The sequence below is a fragment of the Xiphophorus couchianus genome, unplaced genomic scaffold (genome assembly GCF_001444195.1).
Source record: "Xiphophorus couchianus unplaced genomic scaffold, X_couchianus-1.0 Scaffold1000102, whole genome shotgun sequence".
NCBI lineage: Eukaryota > Metazoa > Chordata > Actinopteri > Cyprinodontiformes > Poeciliidae > Xiphophorus > Xiphophorus couchianus.
Genome location: NW_020963015.1, coordinates 786,133 through 806,820, shown reverse-complemented (window position 1 = coordinate 806,820; position 20,688 = coordinate 786,133). Strand labels below are relative to the sequence as shown.

At 43.9% G+C, this 20,688-nt stretch overlaps 1 protein-coding gene across 19 annotated transcripts in view; it reads right to left on the bottom strand.

Annotated features, from left to right (window-relative positions):
• Positions 1 to 20,688, bottom strand: part of mast2 (microtubule associated serine/threonine kinase 2) — a 70,697-nt gene that overhangs the window by 24,008 nt on the left and 26,001 nt on the right. For 10 of the 19 annotated variants that reach the window (XM_028011829.1, XM_028011831.1, XM_028011830.1 and 7 more), the window contains 3 exons: positions 14,439 to 14,470; positions 10,459 to 10,647; positions 784 to 875 (listed from right to left, as the gene is read on the bottom strand). In XM_028011829.1, the coding sequence (XP_027867630.1) occupies positions 784 to 875; positions 10,459 to 10,647; positions 14,439 to 14,470 (313 nt within the window). Of the gene's footprint in view, positions 1 to 783; positions 876 to 9,218; positions 9,425 to 10,458; positions 10,648 to 12,743; positions 13,046 to 14,438; positions 14,471 to 20,688 lie in introns of those variants that run through there. The other 9 variants (XM_028011835.1, XM_028011836.1, XM_028011837.1 and 6 more) reach the window with 3 other exon arrangements.

The following is a 20,688-nucleotide window of genomic DNA, read 5'->3' as shown; positions in this document are numbered from 1 at the left end:
ATGAACGTCCCTCCATGTCCAGTTGACATGTTGGTGACCAACAATGAGTCACTCATAGGGCCATCAGGGTCAGCACCAGGAACCCTAAGGTCAACAGTAGGGCCACTAAGGTCACCTCAACACTAAGGTCACCTCAACACTAAGGTCAAAGGTCACCTCAACACTAAGGTCACCGCAGCACTAAGGTCAAAGGTCACCTCAGCACTAAGGTCAAAGGTCACATCAACACTAAAGTCACCTCAACAGCCTCATTATTCCTACTGAATAGGATCGCCACGTCCTGGATGAGTCTGGGTTCAGGGCAGATGATCGAAGCAGCTGCTCTCAGGATGTTTGCTTCCCTCAGCAAGGACACATGACAGCGTTACCACGGCAACGCAGCATCAGAGGATGCAGGCGGGGAAGGTGGAGAATATCACAGCTGCTTCCTGTTAATGTTGAAAGAAACTGAAAATAGAACCTAATCTATTCTGGGTCCAACTGATCTTCATCTCCTCAGAACCAGAGTCTTCCTCCCTGCTGCTTTACCAACCGGCTCAGATCAAGGACCCAGCAAACATTTAGTCTGACGGAGGTTTCTCTTTACTGTCCAGCAGGTGGCGCATTACTCAACAATCATGTTTTCCTTTGTCTTCCTAAATGTTAATATTTTTACTTTTCAATCAGAAAAACAACTATTACCATAGTAAAGCTGTTAGTTAAAGGTTTCTTGAAAGAAGTGATCCAGAGTGATGATAAAAAAGCACTCTGCCCCCTGCTGGTCGGAGGCGGTGCAGGTCTTACCTGTGTGTCCGTGCAGGGGGGAGTGCGGCCGAGGAAGAGTCGGGGAAGTGCTGGACGTCACGATCAGACTCTTCCTGTTGCTGGCCCGGCAGCTGTGGACACAAACACACAGTTTCAGGTTAGCAGCAGGTCAGCAGGTGAGTGGCTCCGCCTCCCACCTGCAGGAACGGTTGCAACGAGCCAATCAGAGTTCCAAATTTCTCCTGACTGATTCCCAGTCGCCATTCCAGCTCAGAGAAAAACATCAACGCCGGTTCTGGCGATTCGATTGGCCGCAGCAGCTGCTAAACGCCCTGGCGTCGCTATGGTGACGGCCGCAGCACCAGCAGGTCAGAGTTACTGATGGAAACATTACAGACCCGGCGGATCGTTCACAGAGACGGGAACGCCTGATCCGCACCGCGGCTACGGAAACCCAGACAGGACAATTACTGCTGTTAGAGGAGAGACGTTTATTAAGCCGTCAGGACGGCGCGCCGCTTCCACAGCAGAAAAATAAAAATTATTCTGGAACGTTTCAGGTAAACTCATTTATTTTAACTGGCTTTTTCAAAATTCCTGAGAAACTTTTTACAAGAAATAAAAGATAATAAAATAAAATGTATTTTATTTTACTGAGAATAGAAATAAAACGGATTCAAACCCAGACCCGACTGGAGGTTCTGGTGGAACCGGCAGCAGTCAGAACCCGAACCCGGGCTGGAGGTTCTGGTGGAACAGGCAGCAGTCAGAGCACACACGGTGTGTGAGACCCGGTAACTGTCCCGTCTGAACGCTGTAGTCAGGAAGAACTGCCTCCATGTTGGCAATTAGAAACGCTTCAACGCCTCCAGAACCAGAACCAGCTGGACTCTGTTCCTGCTCCAATACAGCTCAAATATTTGGTGATACATGGGCCGCTGTTACAGTCAGGAATGAACAAAGATTTTACAGAAACAAACATTTTCCTCATTTTATCCATTTAATTAAAAATGTTGCAGATAAATATTTTATCAACAGGCTTTATACTAAGATCCAAACTAAATGTTTAGTGAGAGAACTAAATATTTAACTAACAGTAATTAAATTAGTAAATGAGCTAAACATAAACTTCCAAACTAAATATTTAGAAACTGACATTTATAACTGAATAAATAACATAGTAACTTTGAAAAATAAACTCATTTTTTCTCCAACTATCTAAATAACCCAAATTATTAGGCCCGAGCAGCAAAGCGCTGCGAAGGCCTATTGTATCTGTACTGTTTATTATTAGGCCCGAGCAGCAAAGCGCTGCGAAGGCCTATTGTATCTGTACTGTTTTATTATTATTCTTCCCACCTCTTCGTGTGCCTTTTTGGGGGCTTTATCATATTCAAAAACTCACCAAACTTGGCGGAAGCGACTAGGCGGTTTAAAAATTTTGAATTTTAAGGTCGTTGCAAAAATCGCAAAAAAAATTGCTCAACGCTGGCAACTAGCAATTTTCAACAGACCCATTGCTATTCACTTACTTCATCGTAGAGACTTGAAATTCGGTACAGTTGTAGAGCTCACTAAGACGCTCAGAATTTACAAGTAATGTCATAGTGCAAGTATCGCAGGAAGTCGGCCATTTTGTATTGAACGTCCATTTTTTACCTCGATTTTGACGTTTACAGCCTTCGTATTTGATCGAACTCCTCCTAGGGATTTCGATTGATCGGCTTCAAACTCGGTCAGTCTGATCATAAGGCCTGTCTGATTTAAAGTTATCAAATTGGTGAGTTTTGGAGCATGTTGAAGGGGGATTACCAGGGGTCAAAGTTCACCTACACGCCATGAAGCAAAAACCTCTTATATTTCCTATACAAAAACACATAGAGGGACCAAACTTTCAGTGATTGATCGTCATCGGGTGTCCTAAAATACCCTGCAGTGAAATTTTTTTTTTACGTAGGCCACGCCCCCTGAGAGCAGGAAGTGTCATGTTTTACTGTGAACGGTCGCTATCTTAGCCCTTTGACCTAATCAACATGAAACTGTGTCCAGAGACAGAAGACATGTTGGTGTGCTGTGGATTCCAACCCCGACCGGCTGCGATGAAGCAGGTGGGCGTGGCGGCGTTGCGAACGCCGTCGAATTTCGTTTGGCTCTGAATTCCACAGTTTCGGGCTGAGCTGCTCCAAACTCACTAGGATGGATCCTTATCCACCCGCCAACAGGAATCCATAGCGATATTTGGTGGGCGTGGCCTAATTTCTCTATACTGCCCCCTAGAATATTTTAAAAAATCAGCCCCAAGCCATGCTTTAACTTAGAATTACGAAACTTGGTACACATGTGTATCTTGTCAGGACGTACAAAAAAGTCTCATGGAGCTATGCTCTAAACCCAACAGGAAGTCGGCCATTTTGGATTGAAGGTCCATTTTGGGCCCTATTGTGGCCGTTTACAGCCTTTGCATTTGATCAAACTCCTCCTAGGGATTTCGATTGATCGGCTTCAAACTCGGTCAGTCTAATCATAAGGCATGTCTGATTTAAAGTTATCAAATTGGTGACTGTATGAGCTTGCTGAAGGGGGGTTGCCAGGGGTCAAAGTTCACCTACTCGCCATGAAACACGAAACTCTTATATATCCTGCACAGAAACTCACAGAGACACCAAACGTTCAGTGATTGATCATCAATAGGTGTCCTAAAATACCCTGTGGTGAAATTATGACATCGCTTAGGCCACGCCCCCTGAGAACAGGAAGTGTCATGTTTTACTGTGAACGGTCGCTATCTTAGCCCTTTGACCTAATCAACATGAAACTGTGTCCAGAGACAGAAGACATGTTGGTGTGTTGTGGATCCAAGCCCTGACCGGCTGCGATGAAGCAGCTGGGTGTGGCGGCGTGGCGAAGTGACCTGTAACGCCGATGCAATACGTTTGCTTCTAGATTCCACATGTTTCGACCGAGCTGCACCAAACTTGGCCTGACTCATCCTGGTGTGATGCCTGACAATGCTATGTCATCATATTATGACATCATCTAAGCCCCGCCCCCTCAGAATGAATTAGAGAGATCTTCTGTGTAATTACATAATAAACAGTCCATGTTCGTCATTTGTAGGGCAATGCTGCCCTCTGCTGCCCACTGAAATAGTTTCATTATTTCAGTAATTCGACACCGGAGGGCAGCATTGCCCTACGGAATGACAGTTCAATGTTGAATTAAAGAGGAAAAAATTAAATAATTTGTAATTCTAACACAAAAACTCACAGAGACACCAAAGTTTGAGTTATTGATCATCCTCTTGTGTAGAATAATATCCAATGGTCAAATGATGACATTACGTAGGCCACGCCCTCTGACAACAGGAAGTCTTGTATTTTACTGTGAACGGTTGATAGCTTCTGCACCAAACTTTGCACGAGTGACCCTGGTGGGATCCTTGACGACCCTATGTCATCATATTATGACGTCATCTAAGCCCCGCCCCCTCAGAACAGGAAGTGCCGTTTTTTTCCTTGGAAAGCTCCGTTTATGGCTCTCTTGACCTAATCAAGATGATTCGGATGATAAACTCTGTCAATGCTCGCTGCTGGCTGAACCGTGTGGGTGTGGCCAAATGGCGAATATCAGTCCCTCGCCATATGCATACGTTTGGCTCTTATTCAGGCATAGATCATCCGATTGGCGCCAAACTGGATATGTATGACCTTTGTTCACCTCTAAAGAGCCCGACGGGTTTGAGATGTAATTTGGCTCCACTGCGCCCCCTAAGTTAATACATGGGTTGTATCTCCTCGACGCATCGACCGATCTGCGCCAGATTTTTCGACAGTCGTCGGGCAGCGCCGCCGAACGCATTCACGCGTGTCGCCCGGTGGACGGGCGGGGAAAATGCGCGACAGCTTCTGCGGCGGCTGGCGGGCGGCGGTGCTGGAAACTGCGGCGGAGCTTCTGCGGTGGGGAGCGGGCTGCGGCTCTGGAAACCGCGCGAGAGCTTCTGCGGTGGCCGGAACCCCCGCGGTGGCCAATAGGCCGGAGCGGCGCTTGCTGCGAGGGCCGCCCGAGGCTGCTTGCAGCTTTAATTATTTTTCTTCCCTACAAATGAATCGCCCTTTTGGGGGCTTTATTATATTCAAAAACTCACCAAACTTGGCGGATGCATACAGCGACTTTCAAATTTACGTATTTTAAGGTCGCCGCAAAAATCGCAAAAAAAATGGCTCAACGTCGCCACCTAGCAATTTTCAAAAGACCCATTGCTATACTTCATCGTAGAGACTTGAAATTCGGTACAGTTGTAGAGCTCACTAAGACACTCAGAATTTACAAGTAACGTCATAGTGCAAGTATCGCAGGAAGTCGGCCATGTTGGATTGAAGGTCCATTTTGGACCCTATTTTGGCTGTTTACAGCCTTCGTATTTGATCGAACTCCTCCTAGGGATTTCGATTGATCAGCTTCAATCTCGGTCAGTCTGATCATAAGGCATGTCTGATTTAAAGTTATCAAATTGGTGAGTTTTGGAGCATGTTGAAGGGGGGTTAGAAGGGGTCAAAGTTCACCTACTCGCTATGAAACAAAAACCTCTTATATTTCCTATACAAAAACACAAAGAGGGACCAAACTTTCAGTGATTGATCATCATCGGGTGTCCTAAAATACCCTGTGGTGAAATTTGTTTTTTACGTAGACCACGCCCCCCTAGAGCAGGAAGTGTAATGTTTTACTGTGAACGGTCGCTATCTTAGCCCTTTGACCTAATCAACATGAAACTGTGTCCAGAGACAGAAGACATGTTGGTGTGTTGTGGATTCCAACCCCGACCGGCTTCGATGGAGCAGGTGGGCGTGGCGGCGTTGCGAACGCCGTCGAAATTCGTTTGGCTCTGATTTCCACAGTTTCGGGCTGAGCTGCTCCAAACTCACTAGGATGGATCCTTATCCACCCGCCAACAGGAATCCATAGCGAAATTTGGTGGGCGTGGCCTAATTTCTCTATAGCGACCCCTAGGAGATTTTAAAAAATCAGCCCCAAGCCATGCTTTAACTTAGAATTACGAAATTTGGTACACATGTGTATCTTGTCAGGACGTACAAAAAAGTCTCATGGAGCCATGCTCTAAACCCAACAGGAAGTCGGCCATTTTGGATTGAAGTTCAGATTTCGACTGCGATTTTGACGTTTACAGCCTTCATATTTGATCGAACTCCTCCTAGGGATTTCGATTGATCGGCTTCAAACTCGGTCAGTCTGATCATAAGGCATGTCTGATTTAAAGTTATCAAAACGGTGGCTGTATGAGCTTGCTGAAGGGGGGTTGCCAGGGGTCAAAGTTCACCTACTCGCCATGAAACACGAAACTCTTATATATCCTGCACAGAAACTCACAGAGACACCAAACCTTCAGTTATTGATCATCAATAGGTGTCCTAAAATACCCTGTGGTGAAATTATGACATCGCTTAGGCCACGCCCCCTGAGAACAGGAAGTGTCATGTTTTACTGTGAACGGTCGCTATCTTAGCCCTTTGACCTAATCAACATGAAACTGTGTCCAGAGACAGAAGACATGTTGGTGTGTTGTGGATCCAAGCCCTGACCGGCTGCGATGAAGCAGCTGGGTGTGGCGGCATGGCGAAGTGACCTGTAACGCCGATGCCATACGTTTGCTTCTAGATTCCACATGTTTCGACCGAGCTGCACCAAACTTGGCCTGATTGATCCTGGTGTGATGCCTGAAAATTCTATGTCATCATATTATGACGTCATCTAAGCCCCGCCCCCTCAGAACAGGAAGTGCTATTTTTTTTACTTGTAAAGTTCCATCTATGGCTCTCTTGACCTAATCAAAGTGATTCTGTGTTGGATGACAGACAGGAAGTTGGTCTCACTTGCTTTAAAGTGCCAAGAGTATTCAATGGCGGCAACGCCGTTGGTATACGTTTGCCTCTGGATTCCACATTTTTTGGCTGAGCTGCACCAAACTTGGCCTGAGTGATCCTGGTGGGATGCCCGTCGATCCTACGTCATCATATTATGACGTCATCTAAGCCCCGCCCCCTCAGAACAGCAAGTGCCGTTTTTTTCCTTGGAAAGCTCTGTTTATGGCTCTCTTGACCTAATCAAGATGATTCGGATGATAAACTCTGTCAATGCTCGCTGCTGGCTAAACCGTGTGGGCGTGGCCAAATGGCGAATATCAGTCCCTCGCCATATGCATACGTTTGGCTCTTATTCACGCATAGATCATCCGATTGGCGCCAAACTGGATATGTATGACCTTTGTTTACCTCTAAAGAGCCCAACGAGGTTGGAATGTAATTTGGCTCCACTGCGCCCCCTAAGTTAATACATCGGCTGTGTCTCCTCGATGCATCAACCGATCTGCACCAGATTTTTTGACAGTCATCGGGGAGCGCTGCCGAACGCATTCACGCATGTCGCCCGGTGGACGGGCGGGGGAAATGCGCGACAGCTTCTGCGGCGGCTGGTGGGCGGCGGTGCTGGAAACTGCGGCAGAGCTTCTGCGGTGGCGAGCGGGCTGCGGCTCTGGAAACCGTGCGAGAGCTTCTGCGGTGGCTGGAACCCCCGCGGTGGCCAATAGGCCGGAGCGGCGCTTGCTGCGAGGGCCGCCCGAGGCTGCTTGCAGCTTTAATTGGTATTAATTTTTTATCTTTCCAAACAGCTTCTCAGAGAAAAAAAATCAAGTTTTTTTATTCAAATGAATTAATTTGAGCCAAACTTTAACTGAGAAGGTTTGTATTTCAAAGCAGGCCCACAGCATGATGCTGCCACCACCAGTATTGGTGCCTGGTGGCCCGCCGGCCAGTCTGACCGGGAGCAGCAGAATCAGAACCGACCCGTTCAGCGGTTTCTGTTGGGGGCTGAGCCGCGGGTTGCCAGGTTGGACGGTCGAGCCGCGGGTTGCCAGGTTGGACAGCTCAAAGTCTCCAGCTGGAGAAAGCGATGCTTTGGGTTTGGATGTAGATCAGTACTCAGGTTTCCTGCAGCCTTTAAATGCTCCGCTAGCAGAAGCTCAGAAAAACCAGGGTTCCTGAACGCAGCAGAGCTTAGAGCAGGTCTGAGGTTATAAAATATCAGCCCAGTTTTACATTGCTTTTTAAAATAACGACGTCACAGTTTCCTCTCAAACAAACAAAATAACAAACTTAAATGCTAAAGAGCTAGCAGACATGGCTAGCTGCAGCTAGCTGGCTTGTTCTCTGTGTTTCTTTGTCGTATCTTTGCGCCCCCATAAACCGGGTCAGGAAGGAAATTTTCTCCTGTTTCATGAAACTCGGTGGCCCTGAACCTTCTGCTTGGAGTTGAGCTATTTAGTTATTTTGTGGAAGACGTCGGGGTTTCAGAAAGTTTATTCGCTGTGGCTGATCGGTTTGTTCTTCCTGTGGAGAGACGAGCCGACGCAGAGCTGAGCTCCGGTTCACCAGGTAACGGCGGTACGGGAGCTGCAGTGGCCAAAACACTGCAGACGCTGCTGCATTCAAGGTTTCCCCCAGAAAACCTGATAAGTCCGGTGGCTGGGCGCCAGGGCAGTCATTGATCCAGCGGCCCGTCGTGTTTTTGAGTCTGAAGTTTGAAAATATCACTTGATAACTATGTGTTATTGAAAGAAGTTTAATACCTGCACAGTCCTAAAAATGCAAACATTTTAAAAAGACTTAAATAAATAAGCAATGCTTAGTCTGGTGGGAGCACAAGTAAAGCCTGGTGGCCCGCCAGGCTTATAATACACTGGGGGAAACCAGGTGCATCGTTTCCGTATCACAGATATCAGCTGATTCTGTGGAATTCAGTCCAGACTAGAAAGCAGCTGAGCTACAGGAAGCAGCATCACACGACGCCTCTCAGCTGCGACGCTTCGTGACATGTTTGCCTTCATCTCTACATCTGGTGACGGATTTACGCCATGAAATTAGCACATCACCACAAAGTTTCATTTACGGTGTGATATGACATCCTGTAGGCATGCACCAAGAAATCTGCTGCGGTTTCCTTATATTGGGAGATCAGGGATGCATCTGGAGCCGATCTTATCAAACGATCTTATCTACCTCTGCACGGGTCTAAAAATCAACCACAGTTACCAACAAGCAACATTCAGACAAAAAAAATTTAATAAAACAGCATCAACCAAACTGAGAATCGGCAGGTCAGAAAACTGTAACCGGTGCAGCACAAGTTTCCTGCATGATCCAAGATGGTAGAGCAGTTATTCTGCGCAGGAGAACAGAAGAAGAAGAAATCAGCAAAGGCTGCTCTGAATCTCCTGCTTCCTGTCAGACGAGGAGAAGAGATGAAACGCAGATCCTCAACAAACAGCAACAGGAAGCTTCCCGTCGCCATGCCGACACAAATCACTGAGAAACCCAGAGCGCCTCAGAGGGCGGGGGACGGTTGGATGAACGGTTGGATGCAGACGTACCGGTTGGATGAACGGTTGGATGCAGACGTACCTCTCGGAGCGCCACAGCATGTTTCTCTCCGGCAGTGAGAAGTTGGACAGAACCGACCAGGACTCAGACATGCCGAGGCTCCAGCGGCATCGCTATGACGACGACTCCGACCTGTCAGCAGCCGCACTGAGCGCGTGCAGAAGCTGCTGCCGTGGTGACCGTCTCCCCCCCTTCTCTCTCCGATCTGTTTTGCCCCGATCAGAACCGGATGATTCTTCCAGAACCTCAAAATCCTCCCGACATGCAGCAGCCGAGGTGACGTCAACACACACACACACACACACACACACCCCAGACCCTTCAGAGCAGCAGACTCAGAGGAAACAGCGCCACCTTCAGGTTCTGACTACAGATGCATGTTATCATTAATGAGATAATCTAAAGTTGATTAATTTTATTGATTAATTGATGAGCAGATAAGTTCTCTGAACAAAAGAGAACTTATCTTTTGTTCTTTTCATAACAAAGGACTAAATTTTTCATAATTTAAAAAACCCATCATTACATTATTTATTATTATTTTGTGTTGGCTGCATTAAACACCAACTGAGTAAACAGAAAATTGATTTTGTGACATTATTGAACTCATATTTATAACATGGAACCTCTTCAGTTTTATGTTTATAACAGAACAATAAAATAAGATGTGGAGCAGTTTGAGCAGAGACGTTCAGGAGGATTTTCAGATCAGATAAATATATGATTTATCCATAATTCTGTTATGGATTAAGTTTTCCCAGAGTTACTCTTTCTGCTTCCACCAGCTGCTGAACTGGAACTGCAGATTTTGCTGCTCAAACACCAAAACCATCCCAGCGTTGATAAGTGTTAACGTCACCAGAAGCTGAAAAAGGAAACAATCGGAGCGTTTGACAGTCCGGTACGTTCTGTTCTCCAGCTGCTGTGGTTCTGACCCAAACCAACCTGTTCCCCTCCTGGCCTGTGGGGGCGCTGCACCAAGAACCACTGATGGAAACGACACAAAAACCTCTGAAGACACTGAAAGCAACTTCCTTCTTCACCAGATGGAATCAGAAACGAAGGCGCCAGATTTCTGGTAACACACCATCAGTCGTTTCTCCTGCTAGCGCTAAGCTAACGCTAGTGTTACCCAGAATGCCCTGCGCTGTAGTCCACTTCCTGCTATGCTGATCTGAAAGCGTTTTTCCCCACCAGCATGTTTGCAGGCGGCCCTCTGGACTAATCAGGAGTGCTACAGGTGGGAGAGGGCGGGGCTTACCTCCAGAGGAAGGGGTTTCCTCGCAGGTAAGCAGGGGCGGAGAGAGGGCCGTCGCAGGGAAAGGAGGGAGAGGAGGAGGAGGAAGAGGAGGGCTGATCGACAGAGGGGTGGAAGGAGGTGGGGGACAGCAGGTGATGGAGGAGGAAGCTGCTGTTGCCGTGGCAACGCAGCTGAGCCGGTGACCAGATTCTGACGAGAGAGAGAGAAAGACAGGAGGAGGAAGAGAGGATGAAGAGGAGGGAAGAGTGGAGATGACTGCAGAGCCTTCTAGTGGTGCCTGGTGGAACTGCAGCTACATAATTATCCGTTTCCAAAACTGGAATTTAGATTTATTATCGTAAACTCCATCTAAAGTTTGAGATGTAAATAATCCACAACTTAATAAACTTAACACTAACTGCTCTCTAATCACGATGCCTTCACTTCCCCTCAGAAAACTCAGAACTGATTCTGCTGCTTTTTAGACAGAAATGTTTCAGTTTGGATTTTTCTGCCTTCAGTTCAAGCTGTGAATGAAGAATCCAGGGATGGAGAACCGCAGGGTGGAGGCCTCCACCCCCCGCTGGGTGTCCATGCACCTCAATGTGGACAGGGTCTGCCTGCAGCGTCACCATGGCAACACAGACGGGCCAGCCTGAGGAACGGCTGCAGCACAGGCAGAGGAAAGCCCCAAATATTCAGGAGGAATTTTTGTTTTAATGCAGAACCAGGAGACCCAGAACCAGTCCAGCTGGACCCAGAAGAACCTCTGGGTCCAATCAGAGCCACATCCAGCGCTCGGGAGGCTCTGCACACCGACTCTGTCAAATTAACAGAAATAATTTGGGTTATTTAGCCTGTCAAAGGGGAAAAATGGGGCTTATTTATCAGAGTATTTTCAGCATGTTATTCACTTATAAATGTCAGTTTCAAACTAAATATCTAATTCACTAGCTAAATATTTAGTTTAGAAACTAAATGTTTAGCTTACAAAATACTCGCTTGCTTGCTAAAGCCAAATATTTAGCTTGCTAGCTCAATATTTTGCTAGCAAACTTGTTATTTAGCTAGCTAAACATCTAAAGCTACATAATTAGACTGCAAGATAAATATTCAATTAGAAAGCTCAGTATTTAGGTGCCATGCTAATGCTAGATATTTAGCTTCCTAGCAAAATACTGAACTTATTAGCTCAATATTTTCTTACCAAATTAATTACACAGCTAGCAAGCTAGATGTTTACTTTCTAGGTTTGGAACTGACATTTACAAATGAATAAGTAACATGTTGAAAATATGACTTGGTGGTTCTCCATTTATTCTCTCATGCTAAACAACCAAAATTATTGCTATTAGTTTTTAGCTGTGCTACATGACAAACAGACTCCCCACCATCTTAGTTTAGGAACGAGAGATGAAGGCCACTGATTGGTTCACTAATTAAACCTCCGGATACAGGACGGCTTTGGTTCATTTCATGCGGCGTTCCTCCAGGCTGCGTTTCAGGCCCTGTGGGTTTCTTGTTGGCCGAGCTTCTAGCCGTCCTCTGACCTCCAGGTATATCAATCAGCACTAATAAACTAACGAGTTTGAGAGTCTGGGAGACGTGAAACGCTGATGAAGCTGGATTAAAACAAGAATAAAAACCTTCTGTCATGGGGGCAATTTCAGACAGATTACATGACGACCTGGGGGTTAGAGGTCAGCGTCCGTCTTCACAGGCCGTTTGGTCTGCCAGACGTTCGCCAGCTCAGGTTAGCACATGATGATGCGAGCGCCGCCATCTTCCCACAGAATCTCCATGGACCTTCTGTCTCTGACCGCTGTACTTACTGGAGTCCGGTCTAATTAAAGCCCCAGTGACTCAGCCGGATCTGCCATGACGCATCCAGACTGGGTTTCCTCCTGGAGATGTCTTCTCCTGAACCGTCCAGAACCAGAGCGGCTGTGTGGACGGTTCTGATCCGGTTCTCTGTCAGTGGGAAGGAACCACCTCTCTACTCTTCCTGACCGCTTCCAGAGAACAACTTCTGATTTTTCTAGATTCACATTTCCAGAGTTCTCTGTCCTTTTAACGCTAATAATTATTTAAGGATTTATTTAATTCAAAAGTTTGAGATGAACAAGGGAAATTCATTAAATATGGAACCAAAACCGGATCGATGCATAATGAACAGATGATCAGACGGACGGACAGAACCAGAACCAGAGTTTAGATTACCTAAACTCTGGTTCTACTTCCCATTAAATTCAAGTTATCCAACTTCTGGTTCTGGTTCTCTACAGTTCTGGTTCTGGTTGTCTTACTGCAGGCGGAGGTGAGGCGCTCCGCAGCGCTCCTTCCTCCTCTTCATCTCGTGTTCTGGGACAAAAGGCTGAGCTGTAATCTGTGATAATCCAGCAGCATGGAGCCGCTCATCTGTCCGTCCTGATCTCCGTTTAAAGGGATGACCTCAGAGTTATGTCACACACTCACACTCACACACACTTCTCGGGGTGAAACGTTCCTTTGGGTTTCTGAATCCTAATCCAGAACCTGCAGCCACAGCAGATTACTCTCAGCAGCCAGTTTGCTCCATAAATCCCATTTTGGATTTCCCCGTTTGTTCCGGAATAATCCACATCCTGTTCCAAACGTCAGGATAAATCCGAGAGCAGTTCCTCCTCTGAGGGCAAAACCCGACCCAAAACTTTCATGGGGGAGACGTCCGGACCGAGAGGAGCAGCGCCGACCCGGTTCCCTCCATGTTCCCAGAACCGGAGCGCCGATCCTGCTGCAGCTGTCTGGTTAATCCCTCTGCTAGCGGCTAACGCTCTGCTGTCTGCGGCGACCAGAGGACAGGGGGAGGGGGGCGGCAGGGGAGAGGGGAGACGGGTCGGGTCGGGTCGGGTCCAACAGGTTTCCTCTGAAACCATCTGGCTTTAACAAACTGAAGAAAGTCTTTAAAAACATTTACAGTTATTGTTATTTTAACTTGAATTTACCGTAAAAGTTTTATTACACTGTAAAACAGACTGGTGAAAATTATTAGGACAAATATGTTAATATTTTTGTTTTTGTGTTTGTTTGTTTTTAAAATAAAAATAACTTGTATTTAAAAAAATTATAGCCAGTTTGTTTTTCACGGTTTGATATTTTTGGCATAATTTGTTTTACCTATTTAAAAGATAATTAATATTAGTTGTTGGCTACAAATTCTCATTTTCAGAAATCAAAATTAAATTAATATTTTTTTTTAATTAAGCTAGTTAAATTAAAGTTTGGATGGTTCTGGAGCCCTTAAGTGATTCTCTTGGACTAAATTGAATTTAGATAATTATATTAGATTAAAAGATGCTACATATACGCTACAGTAAAATTATATTTTGAATATGTTTGCAATATAGAAGTGGAGATAAAATGGTACCAAAAAGTATCAAAACAGTTTTTCTCTCAGTGTATTATAAGCCTGGCAGCCCACCATGCTTTACTAGTGCCCCCGCCAGGCTAAGCGCTGCTTGTTTTTGTTTTTAGGAAAATAATAATTTTTAAAAAACAACGCTTATTTATTTATTAAGCCGAAAAGAAGGAAAGAGAGAAGGAGAAAACATGAGGAAGTAAGGAGTGAAGGAAGCAAGAAAGGACACAGTGAATGAATGAAGGACAGATGAAGGAAGTCTGGTTTTGTTTCCAGATTATTAAAATCCTAAACTAAATTAAATCCTTTTCATAATGGGAATAATTTCAGACAGAGCCAGGAACTTTCCTGGAAACCATCTGGATCCTGCAGGTCCAAAACACACAGAGCATTACCAGCAACACACACACACACACACACACACACACCTGATATAAATAGACCTGCAGACGGAGCTGCAGCTGTTCCTGCGCTTCACCTGAACCTCCAGCAGGAGGCGACCTGAATGAAGCAGCAAGATTAACCAGCTGAAGTCTGATTGGCTCATTGCTTCTCTCCAGGTGAGAGCTGAGCTCTGATTGGACGAAGTGTTTCAGGTACTTACAAGCTGCCTCTTCTGGGAAGACTCAGCTCCTTCTGAAACAGAGGAAACAGAGAAGCAGTTTGTTAGTTTCTGGATTCAAACCATCAACCAGTTTCATAAAGTTTCTTAGAAACAGGGTTTTTTTTATTTATAAAAAATAACTTAATAAAAAAAAATTAAGATGGAAAAGATATTATGGAGCTAATTTAGAAGCTTATAAGTTTTTAAAGACAATTTGAAACAAAAAAAGTGATTTTTTCATCAGTTTACTATAAAAAAAATGGACTCTTGATTTGCTTAATCCAAATACTGAAGGCTTAGTTAAAACGAAAATAAGATAAATTATTTTAAAAATATTAAAACATGAGCAAAAGTTATTGGTCATATATGGTGTAGCAGTGCAGGAGTTTGACCAGCAGATGTCGCTGCAGCACATCAAATCCACCTGCAGTAAAACTACTTCAGTCGTTTAACAGAAAATCAGCAAATTTCACTAAATATGATTTATTTTAAGAGTTAATAAAGTTCCTAACAGTGAGCAGAAACGTCGTTAGTCCTGACAAAGACTGAATGAGGCAGAAGCGTGTCAGGACACAGAACCGCGGCGCAGACTGAGCATGTGCAGAGATACACATGCAGATGTGTCACTGTGAGTGTGTCCGCACACACACACACGGCGACACACAGTGAGCTAAGAGCCCGAAGCACTGACAAATGAGCCTGATAAATGGCTCGTTTCTCTTCATGAATTTCTGGGACGATAATGGAGAAAATGTAGTCTGGCTGATCAGAGAGGTCTGCAGTGACGCCAACGACGACCCGACGTCAACATCAAACCAAATCATTTAAAAATACATCAGAATTTCACCATCCAATAATAATCCTGATGACTTCGTTGTGTTGTTCCATCCCCAGATGAGGTTGAACAGTATTATATCTAAACATGCGCTGATGACATGCAGCTTTATATTGCTGCTGACAAACTGAAAATACTTCAGCTGAAAGTTGCTAAACATTTAAAATTGTCTTTTACAAAATTACATTTTTATTTGTACACCATAAGAGCCAGAGGAAGAGGAGGAGGAAGAGGAAGGTTTTAAGTACTTTCTGCTCTTAGCATCCATCAGAGAGAGAAACTGATCCTCATCAGACACTTTATTGCATTACGCTGCAGGTTCTGGTTTCTGCAGCTGCTGTCTGAGTGCTGAGGGAGATTATCTCCACCCTCCATCATCATCATCATCATCATCATCATCCCCAGGCAGTGCAGCCTCTGGTCAGACTCAGTCAGGCTGTTTCAGGCCTGAAGGCCTCCAGCTGAGATGAACTGATCCTCAGTGACGTGCAGCAGAGGAGGATCTGGTAACATGCTTCATGTTTAATGGCTGATGGAGACGCAGTGGGAGGGGTTAATGTCATTACGGAGACGGAGGGAAAGACGAGGCGGAGTGCTGCAGGGGAGACATCAGCAGCTCTCAGAGCTTCATTAGGGTGGACTCTCCAGATAAACTCGATATAGAACCGCTGCAGGGCGATGCCCCGCCCCCAGTTTCCTGCTGTAGGGCACAAGCTGCTGGCTAACGAGGGCTAGCATCACTTTAAGCTGTTAAATTATCAATATAATGAGCTAAATCTCAAATATATGTCTGATATAAAAAAGAAAAACGGACACAGTGCTTTGCTACAAACTATCTATACTACGACAACCAGATAAGATCAGAAAAAAGTTTTAATTAAGAAAATTAGCAAGGGAGAGGGAAGTAGCTCAGTCATGCTAGCTTGACTTTGACAACATTAACATTTAGATGTGCTGTGGAATTCTGTGTTTTGGTTTAATAAAAGAAGGGCGACCAAAACTCCAACTGACAGAACAGTAGATTTAAATTAGCTAAGCAACCACCGCTGGTAGATTAGCTAACAGCAGCAGTAGCTAATCTAACGCAGAGAGTTGGGTTAAAGCGGACCGGAGTCGGGTTAAAGCGTTAGACCAGTAGACTGAGGCGGATCCGTCTCTATTGTCATTCCTCCAGCTGTATTAGATCAATAATTCCTGGTTGGTAAGAAAATCTGAACTTTCAGGTTGAGCTTCGAGTTTCAGGAACATTTAATTGTCTTAGAAAGCCAACAACCATGTCAGATCGTTAAAGACGACGGAGAACTTCAACCTCAGCCACTGATCCACCCGACTCGGCTGAGCCGTCCTTCAGTTATAAAAGCTAATCGGAGAAACTGGCAACATCCCCTCAGTCTGCCTCACATGGACTCGTTTCCATCTGGCTTCAGAGGACCAGCTAACTTCAGCCTGAAATCAATCTCACAGCTTGGTGCGATCTACAAGGTCTATCCAAGGCAATCTGTGATTGATTAACAGCCCTGGAACAAAGGTAATCGATATGTTTGATTAACTCTGAGGTTAAACTGAGCTGTGGACATTTTCACAGATCAGACAGCCAGAAAAACAAACTGCTCTGGTTTATATTACTGATGAACTTTAAAGCTGCTGGGAAAAAAAACAATTTCGAGTTATATTAACAATATATAAAAAAACATTTATGCGTTTTAATGATTGAACCTAAAAGGTTCTGAAAAATTAACTTGTTTTGTTTATATCCGTGATTTAAGATTAAAACTACTAAAAATCTAATTATTTGGTTTTATTAATGATTTAAACTAAACAACAAAATATTCCAGCTGCTGGAAAAAATATTTCAACTGAAAAACCAAAATATTTAAATGGCTAAATGTATTAAAATGTATTTTTAATATTTAAAATGTAATTTTAACATCATGAAATGTTTTGTTTTAAAACATTCAGTACTGAAAAAAAAAACATTTTAAAGTATAAACATCTAGCAGCAATAATTCAGGAAACGGACCTGAAGGATGATTTGTGTGTCTTTGATGAAACTGAATGTCGGGGTGTGTGTTTGTGTGTTTGTGTGTGTGTGGGTGTGTGTCGGGGTTCTCCACCCGGGGGCCTGATCATAACACCACCCTTTAGTCGAGGTAAAAACGAGCAATTAGCAGAAGGCTGGCGGGGAGCGGATCAGCCCCGCGGCGGGAATCCATTATGATCTCCGTGAATATTGATGAGGAAACAGCGACAACAAAGCGGCTCAAACAAAGGCCGCCATCGACGGCGCAGCCCCCAGAGATGCGCTGATGGAGAAAAACACGAGAAGAGACGACGGAGCCGAACGCAATTTAATGGAGAACTTCTGACAAAACAGAAATCAGATTTACAGAGAATCAACGGCAAAAAGAAAGTACACCCTCATAACTCCAGGGATTTACTCGTCACCAGGCCTGTGGCAATAAATCAATGAATCACATGATAAACTAAAACCAGCTCAATCATTTCCATTAGGATGATTTATTGTTTATCGGGATGTTAAACCTCAGTCGGTTCTTTTATGACGGATTAATGTGTTTACACAGATTTTATAATTCATTTTATTTATTGATATTATTTAAATGTCTTCCAGTTCCAGTGATAAATGTTCACTGGAACTTAAAGTTTATTCATCTTTCAGAATGAATAAAGATTATTATTATTATTACCATCATATTAGTCAAAATGGTTTCATAACAACAATATTATCGTTTATCGTGATAACTTCTGGGACAATTTATCATCCAGAAATGTGTACTATGACAGGCCATAAACCTGACCCTTATCAGAACAACAACATATCAGCATCAACCAGCCACCCGGGAATGGTCAAAGGTCATCTCCAAACGACTAGTTGGTTTGCTTAACAGATTAATAAACTAGTTGACCTCTGATGAACCAGGACAGGCTACAGCTTTAAACTGAATACAAATAAAAGAAAGTATGAATACAAGAATAAATAATCAATATTTAAACCCTAAAGTGTCTCAAAATGACAATTCAGGGTTTGATTCAAATCACTTATAGCAACAAAAACAATAAAATTATTAAGAAAACTAATATAATCCACTTAATTCAGGAAAACACCAAAAACAACATTTAGCGGAAGCTAATGCTAAACGCTAACGTTAGCTCTAAATAATTTGAATTCTTAGGGCAAACCAAATGATTTCTGCGTTAAAGAAACTCCAATGTTCAAGCATCAATTTCATTTTGAAACAATAATTTATATTTTCTATAACAGCTCTAGATGTGGTATTTAGCTTTATGTCTGTATTTTATTCTGTTCCTGGATCTTTCCTGTTTGAAACAGTTATTGGGGGAAGAAAAAGAGAGAATGTGAGGAGAGGAAACAGAACTGCTGCGTAAACAGTCACTTCAAAATAAAAGCATGAATATAAACCAATAACTTCTTTAAGAATTCTTAAGTTTACGACCAAATCTTCAACACAGACGTCCAACTTTATTCAAGTTTATAAAACAGCCGAGAAAATTTGTGCTTCAGAATTTATCTGAATTACTTCTGGGAAAGCTAAGCTAAAGTTTTCAGTTAGCAAAAAATACTAAACCACAAATCTAAAAATTAGATCTGCAATTAGCAGTAGTTTACCCACCACTAATATCCAACATCATCAGTAATGATCACTTATTAGCAGTAATAACAGAAAGTTTCCTGCTGCTAGTCAGAATAATTTAAAGGAAGCTAACGGCACCAAACATTTTCCACGTTAGCTAATGCGCAAAAGGAATAATTCGCTCAGCTGTTAGCGCATTAGCGGAAGTGTGCCTGCCACTGGTGATATTTTATTTCTCGGCTCTTTTGAAACCACGACCTGGTTCTCTGGTTCAAATCGACAACCCACAATCCTTTGCTGCACGATTGTCACATGACCAACCCTCTTCCCCCCAGAAACACAAACAACCATACGGAAATCAAACCGGCTGTTAATAGTAAAAATAAAAATGCGTGTCCTCTCTATGTAACGGCTGCAGGTTGATTTAACGCTGATCTGCAGATCCGTCCTCAGGATTTTCTTGCATCTTCCTTTGAGGAAGTCAAAGTTTTTCAAATGAGACGTAATTAACCACAGTTACATAAGGAACCTTCAGGAATAACGAGCTGCCTGTGTGCTAATCCATCTTAAGATAAATCTAATTAAACTCCGGTTTAGGTCGGTTCACTGAAACCGGAACGCTTTCACAACGTTCCTGCAGCAAATCCTGCAGAACTTTCTGTTCCAACCTCCTGGACAGCCAAAGCTAGCAGAGAGCCGCCGTGGCGGATGACCTCAGTGTCCGCTGATGTGTCCTAATGAACGCCTCAGAGCTGCTGGTTAACGACCCGGACCCCAGTTATGGCTCTACTGGGAGCACTGGGAGGCTGTCCTGGTTAGATGGTTCTGTTCCACAGAAACACACTCTGTAATTGGATTGTATTAACACGGCCGATCTCCACCGCAGGCTGAGGGAGGAGTGTTTGTGTGTCTTCAGGAGAAAACATCCGTTTGTGTCCAGCTTTTAATCTTCAGCAGAGCAGATGAAACGCCTGCAGCTCTACTGGCAGCCAGGCCTCTGAGACTGGGTCCGTTTCCAATCATTAACGCGCCCGACTGAAGTGGGGCTCTTAGCTGGGACGAGGCCGTGAGAGGGACGAGTGGCCGTGACCCGCCAACATAAAAGCCTCCAGGTGGAATACTCCAGAGATGAGGAAAGCGTGGAGGCAGAGCTGCTTAATCACCTCGAAATAAGCAGCTTTGCTTTAATCTTTGAGGAGACGAAACACTCGTTCTGTGTGGGTTATGTCATAATTAAGCAGCTGAATATTTGATGCTTCATGTGGAATTAATTAGTTAGAAGAAATGTGTTTTCTTTCTGTTCCACCTCCAACGAAAGTACATTAGCTGTAATTAGCTAAAATGCTATTAGTTTTACAGTAGCACATTAAAATTAGCAACAAAGATAAAGTTCACTATTGACTGTAAACAATTAAATATGCTAAAGTTAGCATACTAGCTGAACACAAAATATGGTTACATTCACTAATGTTATGTTAGTGCTAATGCTTAGCTGAAGCCCATTGCCTAAATTTATCATAATAGTTCATATTTCCTGTTTAATGCTAACATGCTAATTATGGACTGGGGATTAGCTAATAGTACCATAGGCAAACATTAGCAAGGCAGCTCATTTTAGGCTAATAGCCACTGCTAGTATAATAAAATGTTATTAGCTGCATTTAAGCTAATAGTTTATTAGCTAACAGTAGCATAAGTTTAGAATCATAGATAATGTTGGCTAGTCACTATAGCCTCTTTTCATACATGATAGTTTTAAATGTTAGCTAACAGCAACTAGTGCCCATATTTTCTAATGTCATTA